Source organism: Anolis carolinensis, chromosome 1 (genome assembly GCF_035594765.1).
Source record: "Anolis carolinensis isolate JA03-04 chromosome 1, rAnoCar3.1.pri, whole genome shotgun sequence".
Lineage (NCBI taxonomy): Eukaryota > Metazoa > Chordata > Lepidosauria > Squamata > Dactyloidae > Anolis > Anolis carolinensis.
The window spans coordinates 362353406-362367441 of NC_085841.1; the positions used below are offsets into that span (position 1 = coordinate 362353406).

Below are 14036 nucleotides of genomic sequence, written 5' to 3' on the forward strand. Positions count from 1 at the left end.
GGAAAGGAATGAGGAAGTACAGCCACTAGTGGACGGTGAAGCAACAGCTCCCCCTGTGGCCGGAATCATGAAGCTGGAAAAATGTTAAATGCCTCTGTGTCTGTCTATACTGTATGTTGTTTGTCTGTTGGCATTGAATGTTTGCCATATATGTGTTCATTGTAATCCGCCATGAGTCCCCTTTGGGGTGAGAAGGGCGGAATATAAATACTGTAAATAAATAAATAAATAAATAAATATTATCTAACCCCCCCCCCCCCCCCCCCAATGCCTTTTTCATATAACCCGGGCACTGCCGGCTACCCAAGCTAATAAAATATAAAGGGTAAGATTTACTCGAAAACTAGATTTTATATAGGGAATTGGGAGAGGTATTTAAATAAGAATAAAACGATCCAAAATCTATAGGTGTCCAGTAGAATCTGCTTCTCTGGAGGTTTTTAAGCAGAGGTGAATGGCTATCTGTCAGGACAAAATCCATGTGTCAGATACCTACCCTGTTTCCCCGAAAATAAGACATCCCCGAAAAATAAGACCTAGTAGAAGTTTTGCTGAATTGCTAAATATAAGACCTCCCCTGAAAGTAAGACCTAGCAAAGTTTTTGTTTGGAAGCAGGCCCAGCGCCTGCCAAACAGAACACCAGAGCATGCAGGATTGGTACATAGATTGTTGTGCATGGAAATAATGGTAGTAACAAGAAATTCTTGATAGGATTCACAGTTTGTTTGGTTATGCTGGTTTGTGATGACAACTACTGTACAGTATATAATTTTTTTTGTGTGTCAGGAGCAACCGGAGTTGCTTCTGGAGTGAGAGAATTGGCTGTCTGCAAGGACGTTGCCCAGGGGACGTCTGGATGTTTTGATGTTTTACCATCCTTGTGGGAGGCTTCTCTCATGTCCCCGCATGGAGCTGGAGCTGATAGAGGGAGCTCATCCTCACTCTCCCCAGGTGGGATTCGAACCTGGCAGCCTTCAGGTCAGCAACCCAACCTTCAAGTCACAAGGCTTTTATCCCCTAGGCCACCGGAGGCTCCACATTTATATAATAAATGTTCAATTTTTTTTGTTCAACAATAAATGTGAATTCTTCTTCATGGAAAAATAAGACATCCCCTGAAAATAAGACCTAGTGCATCTTTGGGAGCAAAAATTAATATAAGACACTGTCTTATTTTCAGGGAAACATGGTATTATTGTGTCATTTTTGATGTCCATTTCTTGAGATGCAGATCTCAAGTGAATACTATCTTTGCAGATCAATGCCCACCCAGAGCTGAGAGGGGAGCTGCTGAGAAGGACGGCAGGATATTTCCAAAGCAGCTGGGAAGAGCTGCAAACAAGAGCCCTGGAACTGACAGGTAGGAAAGGAGAAAAGGCACACCAAAGCCTGTTTGGGAAATTTCCTGGACGCAGATGCAAATCCGCTGGGAGTGGAAGAAGGACTTAGGATGAAATAAGTACCAAAGCAATATGATCAAAGAAGATAGATGCTCAGCTACAGTCATACTTCATGCAGATCTGATTATTTTATTTTATTTATTTTACAGTATTCCGCCCTTCTCACCCCGAAGGGGACTAAGGGTGGATTACAATGAACACATATATGGCAAACATTCAATGCCAACAGACAAACAACATATATAGACAGACACAGAGGCATTTAACTTTTTTTTTCCAGCTTCACGATTCCGGCCACAGGGGGAGCTGTTGCTTCACTGTCCAGTAGAGGCTGTACTTTCTCATTCCATTCCTCGTGTTTTGCTGGCAGTTTTATGATGTTGTAAATTAGTTAAATTAGCCTCCCGCATAAAGCGTACCTAAATTTCCCTAATTGACAGATGCAACTATTATTCGGGGCTGCATAGGTCAACAGCAAGCCGGGCTATTTAATGGTCGGGGGCTTAACCCGACCCGGGCTTCGAACTCATGACCTCTCGGTCAGTAGTGATTTATTGCAGCTGGTTACTAGCCAGCTGCGCCACAGCCCGACCCACTTTGATTACACTTTGTAACACAGTTTTCTCTGGGGTTATAAATATCATTTCCTAATTGGTTTTGTCATTAAAAAAAAACATGGAAAAGGTTTATTAAACTGCGAAAACGTTGTCTTTGTGGGCCATCCTGCAGCACATTTGGCTCTAGTTTTTCAATGAATATCTCATAGTCTCAACCTAATATGTGGCAGCCACAAAAATGAAGATTTTGGACTATAGGTAAATCCCACACAATTAAACAGGAAATAACACTTTCAGACCAGGAACAGGTTTTTTTTCCAAATTTTGTTAAAAGTATTATTGATGGATTCAACTAAAATGGTGAATCTAGATCAGGCATGGGCGAACTTGAGTCCTCCAGGTGTTTTGGACTTCAACTCCCACCATTCCTAACAGCCTCAGGCCCTTTCCTTTTCCCCCTCAGCCGCTTAAGCGGCTGAGGGGGAAAAGGAAGGGGCCTGAGGCTGTTAGGAATGGTGGGAGTTGAAGTCATTTAAGGGGAGCTTGAGTAGCTTTCAAACTTCTGAAAAGTATTTTCAAAATGCGGGCTTCTTATTTGACTTGTGGATCCTGGGAAAGGTGGGGAACTGGGATAGGACAACTGAAGGTTGGTATCAATGTCATAGATAGCAAGAAGGATCAGACCAATGCTTCCAAAAAGCCCTTAAGCTTCATTTTGTTGTTGGCATAAAATAAGAATTCTAATCCGTTCAACTCCATCCTGACAATATCTGATGTCTCTCCATGGCCTGCATTGTTTGCTGAATTCTGTCATTGTGGTATGCTAGAAAAGGCTGTCAATACAATATTACGAGGGTTGAATGAAAAGTAATGCCTCCACCTTCGTAACTCCTCAGCAGATGGCAGTCCTGGTCTGCCTCAGGTAGTGGCTTGTTCAGTAGACTCTCCTCTACAGTTCTGTTTGGCGGGAAGCCTTGGCATTGAACGGTTGTGTTGTTAAAGTGCGAAGTATGGAACCCTGCAGAGAGGGTTGGTCAATGTGACTTAAGCAACGTGCAGTCAGAAGCGGCCCTAGGTAATTTTGGGGGGTAGACGAACCAAATCTTTGTGCCCCCCCAGAATTCCCCCCCCACACAAACCAATACCTGAGAGCTGAAGAAAGGCCAAACGAGGAAGGCCAGGCTCCAGGAATGCCTAGCTCTTCTAGGGAGACCTCGCGAGGTCTCACGAAGTCTCGCGATGTCTCCCGAGGTCTCTCGAGAAGAGCCTGGCCTTCCTGGAGCCTGGCCTTCCTTGTTCTGCGATTTGGTGAGCGATGGACCCCGCCGCCACCGCTGCCGTGGACCATCGTTCGCCAAACAGCAGAAGAGCTAGGCCTTCCTGTTCGGCAGCGAGCGAGCCGATGGTCCCCGCTGGGGGGGGGGGCTCGACGGCGCCCCCGGGGACCATGCGCTCCAAGCGGGGGCATAATTGGTCACCATGTTGGACCAGCCCTGCGTGCAGTCATTGAATTCTTGAGAGCAGAAAGTGTCACCCCAAAGGAGATTCATCAGAGAAGGCAAGATATTTATGGTGATTGTGTTGATGTGAGTCCTGTGTGTCGTTGGGCGAGGAAGTTTAAAGATGTTGAGGTGGGAACATCTGACTTGCGTGACAAACAAAGAGTTGGACATCCTGTGACAGCAACCACCGAGCAAAACAGATTGACAGATTGATTCAGGACGATCGTCGTATCACTCAGAGAGAAATTTCAAGCATAATCGGCATTTCAGAAGAAAGTATGGGTCACATTATTGCTTTGCTTGGCTTTTGGAAGATCTGTGCACGATGGGTCCTGTGAGACGCCGGTTGCGGAAACAGTGTCGACTTCTTCCATGATGGCTTCAGAAAACTTGTTCATCATTGGCAAAAATGTATCCAGTTGTCTGGTGATGATGTGGAAAAGCGAATAGTGGTAGTTAAAGAGCACATTCTAAGGATTATTTCTGCATTTGATTTATTAAAATATTCCCATCCAAACCCAGGTAACGAAAGTGGAGGCATTACTTTTCATTCAACCCTCGTATATGCCAGACCCTAAGAACATCCTCCTAAATAGCAAACAAGCCCTGACTACATTCTAAGCTGGTCACAGAGATTTCAAATTGAGATTACAATGCATGCATTAGCTATTGCACATGCGCATTTTGTCATTATCTCCATAACTCTGAAGTTGTGTAAAATACTGATGATTTGAATAACTTTTATCAACCTCTTCTAGTTATGTGAGTAGGTTGCACCAAAAGCAGTGGTAGTTCCCATGGCCAAAGTTATTGTTTGTTCTCCATTTAACTTTCTGCTCCATTTCAGGGCCCTTCCTAACTTCCACGTGGGAGGATACAATAAGGCTGATATGTTGATTCCCATTCAACACTTTCTCCCAACTTCCTTCAGAGCAAGTCTCCTGGTAACAATTCCCTAAGGAAGCCCTCCTGGTGACCTAACCCTTTGTTTACTCAATTTCTCTTTCCTAAGGAGTCATGTTGGAAAGCATGCAAGTCACAGATCTAGACCAAGCAACATGGGAGTTTCTACTGAAATGTAAGTAATTGTTTAAAAAGCTCTGCATATAACCTGGACATGTTTTTAATCTCTAAACAACATTATGGGCAGTTCTGAGACTGGTAGGTAAATACAGAGAACTTTTCTCTAAGTATTCTCAGAAAGCTGAAAGCACTTTTAGCTTTTTGCATCTGCTAGGACATAACTCCTCCCAACCCATGTATTGCCACTTTGAAGCCCCTTCTATACTGCCATATAATCCACATTTTCAAATCAGATAATCCACATTGAACTGGATTATATGAGTCTACACTGCTAGATTATCAAAGCCGATAATTTGGATTTTATATGGCAGTATAGAAGGTGCCTGAGGCAGTTAAACTACTTCCACATTTTCAAAGTTCACAAGCACTGTCCCTACAAAAATATAAAATGTTAATAAAACTATAAATATGCCTTTGGCAATTACATGCCTTTTCCTTTTGTATGTGTTTTGCAAAGAGTGGTTCCTTTTGAATGGCAAACCATGCTTAGGGTTGCATGAGCATGAATGAACTGGGACTTCTGCAAAACAAACAGAATAACTACAGACAGTAAGGAAACACATACAAACTCCACTGGCTTCATCACAAAGCTGAAGCATACTGAAGATTTACTCTGGAGGACCTATAGATGCCTGCTGGAGTATCGATCTATATATTCCAGATTATATATAAATATTGTTTTCCAGAATGGGATCCCTTGCTTACAATACCCAAAAAGCAATGATACTGATTGATTTGAAGCCAGTGCACCAGTTTATAATCTGAACACCGAGGAGCTATCCAAGGTGCTAAATCCTTTGGAGGAATTCAGGCCCACTTCTGTGGGTCTTGAAAATTCAAACTAAAACTTGGTTCATCACCTTGCTGACTAGGATGCAGCCATCTTCTGCCAATAATGACTAATCTCCATCTGTTTTTCCTCTCAGCTCTGGAGACGTTTCAGAAGAGCTCCAACCAAGACCTTCAAGAGGTGGCTGCTGATTTGGTGACCTATATCAGCAAGAAATGGGGGGAACTCCCCGAAAGAAAAGAAACTCTTTCCAGGGAAAGTATCAACAATCAAGAAATTGACCCTTATTGCGTAACGCAACCTGATACCACCTTGGAAGGTTTGTCAACCCAATCTCTGCATAAGTAACCTCTGGTAAGTATCATTGCCACACTTTAAATCCTCTTTAGCCCTAGTTGAATGTAGCATTCTGAAAGTGTAGTTAGGCTTTGTTTAAGGACAGCCAGGATAGTGTCATGGATTAGGACTCTGGAGACCAGGGTTCAAATCCCAACTCAGCTGTGGAAAGTATGAACATCTCTAGGACCTCCAATGTGGTTTTATGGCATCCTTATGGTCCTATTATGGTCAGAATTTAGGGTTCATTATTATCCATGGTTTTCAATATCTACAGGGGTCTTGGAAAATATCCCTCATGGATAAAGGTCTCATACAGCATAGTCTCATACAGAGTGATTGTACAGTGAGTAATAGGTATTTCTTGAATCCTGTCTGGGGTAAATTGAGTAAATAGATGAGTTAAATTGGAGGACAGCTGTCAAAATGCACTAGCTTGTTTCTTTGGAGTCTGAAGGTATCCAAGTTATATATTTGGCCTCTACTCAGTCTTTCCTTTTGGTTTTTCTTCTCCCTTGATTCTAGAGTACTTGGAGCCTTGCTTTTGCCATGACAAGAGGAGGAAATGATCTTGATTCCAGCAGAAGAAATGGCAGGAACCGCACTCTTGCCCTCTGCCACCTGTACACTTAGGAACAACTCAATAAACTTCCATTGTTGTACATCCTATTGTCATTTGTGTTGGGTTTTTTTAAACTCATTTTATATTTAGGTTCTTAGCTGTACATGATCTATAAAAGAACTATGGTGCCAAGTGACTGCAGTCACAGCTGATAGATTCTATTACATATTACAAATATGAGTCAAAAATTATTCACACTTTGTGTTGTCGAAGGCTTTCATGGCCGGGATCACAGGGATGTTGTGTGTTTTCCGGGCAGTATGGCCATGTTCCAGAAGCCATCCAGCCATCCAGTCCAGAGTCAGCCTTCCACATTCGCTGGAGTTAGGAGTGCAATCCCTCGCAACTGGAGGCTGTGGTGGCGCAACGGGTTAAACTGCTGAACTTGCTGACCAGAAGGTTGACATTTTGAATCTGCAGGACAGGGGTAAGCTCCTGCTGCTAGCCCCAGCTTCTGCCAACCTAGCAGTTCGAAAACATGCAAATGTGAGTAAATCAATATGGACCGCCTCAGCGGGAAGGTAAATGGCACTCCAGGAAGTCATGCCGGCCACATGATTCAGGAGGTGTCTATGGACAACGCAGGCTCTTCAGCTTAGAAATGGAGATGAGACCACCCTCAGAGCCGGAGAAAGTGTTCTCATTATATCATTATAATAAAATATGCAAATACATCCCCCCCAATATTTTTTAATCTGAAGTAATAGAATCATAGAGTTGGAAGAGACCTCATGGGTCATCCAGTCTAACCATTCTGCCAAGAAGCAGGAAATTGCATTCAAATCACCCCCGACAGATGGCCATCCAGCCTCTGCTTAAAAGCCTCCAAAGGAGGATAGTTTTCTAGCAGGTTGAAAGCAGAAATGCGAGTAGATAAAATAGGTAATGATTTTTTTATTTTATTTTTTTGCAGGGAGATTATTAAAGGTGTCTTTAAGGACATCGATTAGGAAGAAATTCCTCGGCATGGAAGATGGAGCGACAGCACAGCCTCCAAAGATGCAGGAAATAAAATGGGGAAAAAACTGCCTTTACCTCTTCTGTGTTGCCTGTCCTTGTTAATTGTATAAACGGCATGGAATGCTTGCTTTCTATGTGTTCTATAAAGCTGCTCTGAGTCCCCTTTGGGGTGAGAAGGGCGGGGTATAAATACTGTAAATAAATAAATAAATCTTTCCTCTGGGGTATTAGCTCTCCCTCCCAATTTGGTGTCATCCTGCAAATTTGATAAGCAAACTTTTCCCCTCCGATGTGAGCAGCCAAGTTACAGAGGCAGTCTTGACAATCCCCATGACATGAAATTGGGATTTACCTGTTCCCAGACATCTGGAGAGGTGGTTTCTTGCCAAAGTCAATGTCAGAAGGATGGTTACATGGTGGAATAACGAGCCTTCCCTGGGGTCCAACTGACAAAAGTTGAAAAATCTTCAAATGTTGGGGAAGGAAGAGGAGAAAAGCAGGAGATGGTGAGATGAAAAAGCTGAAGAAAAGTCAAACCAGTGGAAAAGAAACCCATAAAACAGGGATGGGCAAATGCTCAGGGGCCACGCTGTGCCCAGGTCACATCACATTAGCACACCAAAGTATTGTAAATATTTGTGTATAAGTCTAGAAATTTTAGATATAAAACCGAACCAAAACCTGAGTCAACTTCTTCATAGTCAGTGTCGGTACTGTACCTTGGCTTGTATCAAGAAAGGAAACATTTCCAAAGAAGGACCATAATAATAATAATAATAATAATAATAATAATAATAATAATAATAATAATAATAATAAAGAGAAGAAACTGAAGAATGACAAAATCAAGCAATACCTGATCCGAAAGTACTGGCTGAACACCAGAAAAATTGAAGAAGCTTTGGAAATTGTGAAAGAACAAATTACAGCAACAGCCAGAAAAATTGAAAGGTATGAAGCCAGAATCATCCAGTACAGACAAAATCAACTGTTTCAATCAGACCAAAGACGGTTCTACCAGAGCCTGAACCAAACAACAGACACAGTAACCATAAAACCAGAGAAAACTGCAACAACGAAGTTCTGGAAAGAGCTTTGGGAAAACAATAAGAACTACAACAAAAACGCTGGGTGGATAAAGGAGTTTGAAGGAAAATTCTCACAGAACAAAATGGAACAGATGGAAATAACAACTGAAATGATCAGCAAACGAGTGCAAAAAGTCAAGAACTGGACATCGCCTGGTAGTGATCAACTTCATGGATTTTGGCTCAAACATCTGATTAGTTTACATGGAAAAATGGCCCAACAATTCAATGAGATGCTGCAGAAAAGAAGTATCAGTGAATGGCTAACAACTGGAAGAACATACCTGATACAAAAGGATCCAGCAAAAGGAGCAGCACCAGGAAACTACAGGCCAATAACGTGTCTGCCCACTATGTTTAAACTACTGACTGGCATCATAGCTGACAGAATTCAAGACTATCTTGAAGAAAAAAACATCTTGCCAGATGAACAGAAAGGCAACAAACGGAAAAGCAGGGGCACAAAAGACCAGTTATTGATTGACAAAATGATTCTGGAGAACCGTAAGAGCCGAAAAGCTAATCTTCACATGACGTGGATTGACTACAAAAAGGCCTTTGACTCACTCCCACACAGCTGGATCATCAAGTGCCTGGACGCCATCGGGATTAGTAAAACCATTGGCACCTTCATTGAAAACATGATGGAGCACTGGAAAACTGAACTGTTTGTTGGAAATGAAAGTTATGGACTTGTCAACATCAGGAGAGGAATTTTCCAGGGAGACTCATTGTCCCCTCTGCTTTTCATTATTGCCATGATCCCTCTGTCAACAATCTTACAAAAAACAAATCTCGGCTACCAAACATCTAAGAATTCTCACAAAATTTCACATTTGATGTACATGGATGACCTGAAGCTATATGGGAAAACGGAAACTGAAATCCAATCTCTGACCAACACTGTCCGAATTTTTAGCACTGATATAAACATGGAGTTTGGTTTGGACAAATGTTCGACAGTGGCATTGAAGAAGGGAAAAATAATTGAAAGTGAGGGCATCAATATGCCCAATGGCCAAACAATAAAGTGTCACCAGCCAGAGGCCTATAAATATCTGGGCATATTACAGCTGGACAACATCAAGCATGAACATGTGAAGATTGTGGTCAGTAAAGAATACACACAAAGGGTCAGAAAAATTCTCAAAAGCAAGCTCAATGGAGGCAACACCATCAAGGCCATAAACACCTGGGCCATACCTGTCATAAGATATACTGCTGGCATTATAAATTGGACACAGGTGGAACTGGACAATTTGGACAGAAAAACAAGAAAACTCATGACCATTCATCATTCACTGCACCCTCACAGTGATGTTGACCGGCTGTATCTGCCTCGAAGATCAGGGGGCAGAGGACTCTTACAAGTAAAACAAGCAGTCAAAGAAGAAGAACATGCCCTGGCAGAATATGTCAAGGAAAGTGAAGAACCTGCTTTGATTGAAGTCAAAAATCAGAAACTCCTCAAAGCACAGCAGACAAAAAACCAGTACAAGAAAACCGCACTACAAACTAGAGCTGACAGCTGGCACAACAAAACACTGCATGGAAAGTTCCTTGACAAAATTGAAGGAAAAGCTGATAAAGAGAAGACCTGGCTCTGGCTCACGAATGGGACCCTGAAGAAGGAGACAGAAGGCCTGATCCTTGCAGCCCAGGAGAAAGCCATCAGAACAAAGGCAATCAAGGCCAAGATCGAAAAATCAGCTGATGACCCAAAGTGCAGACTGTGCAAGGAAACCGATGAAACCATTGATCATATCCTCAGCTGCTGTAAGAAAATTGCACAGACAGACTACAAACAGAGGCACAACTATGTGGCCCAAATGATTCATTGGAACCTATGCCTCAAGTATCACCTCCCTGCAGTTAAGAACTGGTGGGATCACAAACCTGCAAAGGTTGTGGAAAATGAACACGCAAAGATACTGTGGGACTTCCGAATCCAGACTGACAAAGTTCTGGAACACAACACACCAGACATCACAGTTGTGGAAAAGAACAAGGTTTGGATCATTGATGTTGCCATCCCAGGTGACAGTCGCATTGAAGAAAAACAACAGGAAAAACTCAGCCGCTATCAGGACCTCAAGATTGAACTTCAAAGACTCTGGCAGAAACCAGTGCAGGTGGTCCCGGTGGTGATGGGCACACTGGGTGCCGTGCCAAAAGATCTCAGCCGGCATTTGGAAACAATAGACATTGACAAAATTACGATCTGCCAACTGCAAAAGGCCACCTTACTGGGATCTGCACGCATCATCCGAAAATACATCACACAGTCCTAGACACTTGGGAAGTGTTCGACTTGTGATTTTGTGAAACGAAATCCAGCATATCTATCTTGTTTGCTGTGTCATACAACGTCGTTGTGTCAATAATAATAATAATAATAATAATAATAATAATAATAATAATAATATCAATGGCAACGCAGGAGTAGAGAAGAAACATAGGATGCATCGATACCAGGCGTGGGCCAACTTTGGACCTCCAGGTGTTTTGGACTTCAACTCCCACAATTCCTAACAGCCGGTAGGCTATTAGGAATTGTGGGAGTTGAAGTCCAAAACACCTGGAGGGCCAAAGTTGGCCCATGCCTGATCGATACTGTAGAATTAATTCTGTGTTCTCACAGCAATGGAATTGCAGGATTTGCTGCAACACACTTTGACAAAGAAAGCTAAACACTTTGCAAAACAACTCTTATAGCAGTTTAAGTGGTATCAAACTGTGTTAATTCTTCAGTGTAAATGCACCCATAACTGCAGCGAACAAGCACCAAAGAATGAGAATGACTTAAAGTTCACCCAGGCTTTTCTGATTAATATTCTATTAATGCTTCCCAAACATTTTACAGTATGACTATCTTATGCATGGATTCAATAATATCAATGTTTGAGTTAGCTATGCTACAAAAAATATCTCCCTTGGAAGTGTTTCCATGTTTCACTAGCTCTTCCAGTGGAATCTATGCCATGCTTCCAGCAGGAATATAGTTCTAATAATGTATTTGTTGTTATCTAGAATTTCAGGTTTCCACATACGATTGTATGCCTTGCGGATATGGTGATCAAACTGTATTGTTAAACTCGGAAATTCAAAAGAGACAAATACTCAGGGCAGGCCATCAAATTAGTAGTTTTTGGTGTGTCATGGGAATCAAAGACCAGGAGATGGCAGCAGAGCTCTCATTCTTGTAGGACTATCATTATACTCATAGGAGTTGGGAGAGACCACAAGGGCTACTCACTGGTCGAACTCCACTGTGCCAATCAAAGCACTCCTGACAGATAGTCATCCTATCTCTGCTTTAAAATCTCCAAAGAAGAAGATTCCAGTAGACTTCAAGGCAGTAATATCTCCCACTGCCAAACTGCTGTTAACAACAGGACGTTCTTCAAGGCAGGAAGCAGCCAGGCTTTGAAGCTACAAGGCTTTTCAATGCTAATCAAGGTGGCCAATTGCAACATTCACACTTGCCTCAAACAGACAAGAGTTCTTTCTCATACCCTGGACCTTCCACAGATATATAAACCCCACTTGCCTAGTTTCCAACAGATCTCACAACTTAGATGTGGGCAAAATGTCAGGAGATAATGCTTCTGGAACATGGCCATACAGCCCAGAAACTCACAGCAACCCAGTTCTTCTGTAATGTTCAGGTGGAATCTTTTTGCCTGCATTTTGAACCCATTGCTCCATTGTGTCCTAGTCTACGGAGCAGAGGAAAACATGCTTTACCCTCCTCAATGTGACATCCCTTCAAATATTTCAACATGGCTATCATGCCCCTCTCAACCTTCTCTTCTCCAAGCTAAACATCTCCAGATCCATAAACCCTTCAACTGAAGAATTCATGACTTCAAGACCTTTGGACACTTTTGTCATGGTCACCCTTCTCTGGATACCTTCCAGCATGTCTGTATCCATATCTTGAATTGCTTTGCCCCAAACTGTACACAGTGTGGTTGTGTGTTTTCCAGGCTGTATGGCCATGTTCCAGAAGTATTTATTGCGCCAAATTGCTATGGGTGTGTGTGTAAAGAAATCCTTGCAAAGTTGCTTGCAAAACATCTCTGCAAAAAGGTAGCTGAGCTTTTTGCAGAGGCAAGCCACGCCTCAAACAATGTATCGGTTTGCTGGCAGATGTCTGGGTTTGTCAGTTGGTAATCTGAGCTTGCAGGGAGAGCACTGAAATGGAGAAGCTCTCTAGCTACGGTCAAGTAGCAGTTTGAATATGCTATGCTGTAAATAGAATGCTGATGTTATTGATCTTATGCAACTACATGGACATTGTACGATTGCAGAACTGTTTTATATTTCAACTCAACGAGCAAGAGTAAAGTTCTTTTGTTCTTTCAATTCCTCTGCCTGGTGTGAGTCTTTTGCACATGGTGCTAACTGGACGCTGCTGGATTCCGCTATACTCGTTAATAGTATTCTCTCCTGACATTTCGCCCACATCTATGGCAGACATCATCCAGCCCAGAAAACCCACAACAACCAACAACAAGCCTTCGAAAACACATTGTACACAGTGTCATTCCAGGTGAAGTCTGAACAAAACCGAGTAGATTGGAGCTATGGCATCTCTCAATCTGGTCACTATAATTCCAGTTGATGCAAGTCCAGTACAAATCACATAACATCGTAAAAGCAAACAGTTAAAACAACAAGCATCACATTTAAAAACAAACTAAACAGGCCATAGTTTAAAAACATAATTAAGAGCAGGAAATATAAACAATCATCCACAGCATTAAAAGGTCCAGCATGGACATAAATGGGCAAACAATCAAACTGATAAAAAGTGTGTCTATATTAAAAAGTAGATAGGGAAGATAAATATGGGATGGAAATCAAACTATAACGTGACAGGGCAAATTTCGATGTGGGTAAGGGCCAGGATATAACGGATATAATGGATATACACCAGAATAAAGTCAGTACTGTAGAATCTCACTTATCCAACATTCGCTTATCCAATGTTCTGAATTATCCAACGCATTTTTGTAGTCAATGTTTTCAATACATCGTGATATTTTGGTGCTAATTTAGTAAATACAGTAATTACTACGTAGCATTACTGCATATTGAATGACTTTTTCTGTCAAATTTGTTGTATAATATGATGTTTTGGTGCTTAATTTGTAAAATCATAACCTAATTTGATGTTTAATAGCCTTTTTCTTAATCTCTCCTTACTATCCAACATATTCACTTATCCAGTGTTCTGCCGGCCCGTTTATGTTGGATAAGTGAGACTCTACTGTACATAAGGAACACCACTCAGAAACAGGAGAACTCAAGATAGTAAACAATCAAGGGCCAGTTAGCACCTTCCCAAACAGAGGATGCCTCCAGGCAACAAAAACCAGGCTACCTCTATGCAGATACCCTCACTGATTGACTTTACAAACTTCTTGGCTAGCCAAATGCTAATTCAAGCTTGCTAATTGCAACAGAGACACTTGCTTTAAATAGACAAAGGTTCTTTCTTTCACCCTGGACATTATTCCACAAGTATATATGCACCACACTTGTTTCATTGCCAGCAGACCCTCTGAGGATTCCAGCCACAGATGCAGGCAAAACGTCAGGAGAGAATGCTGCTAGAAATATGGCCATACAGCCCAGAAAACTCATAGTAACTCTGCATTAAGTTGATAGGTTGCTTCCCTTGATTCGGGT

The 14036-nt window shown here is 42.1% G+C and overlaps 1 protein-coding gene across 1 annotated transcript in view; it reads left to right on the top strand.

The window, feature by feature from the left end:
- mroh2b (maestro heat like repeat family member 2B) overlaps positions 1-6336 on the top strand; it is an 81253-nt gene extending 74917 nt beyond the window's left edge. Inside the window, exons 40-43 of the mRNA XM_008120824.3 lie at positions 1259-1361; positions 4473-4538; positions 5470-5687; positions 6195-6336. Coding sequence (XP_008119031.2) covers positions 1259-1361; positions 4473-4538; positions 5470-5681 — 381 coding nt within the window. The 3' untranslated portion in view covers positions 5682-5687; positions 6195-6336. The remainder of the gene's footprint in view (positions 1-1258; positions 1362-4472; positions 4539-5469; positions 5688-6194) is intronic.
- The last annotated feature ends 7700 nt before the right edge of the window (positions 6337-14036 follow it).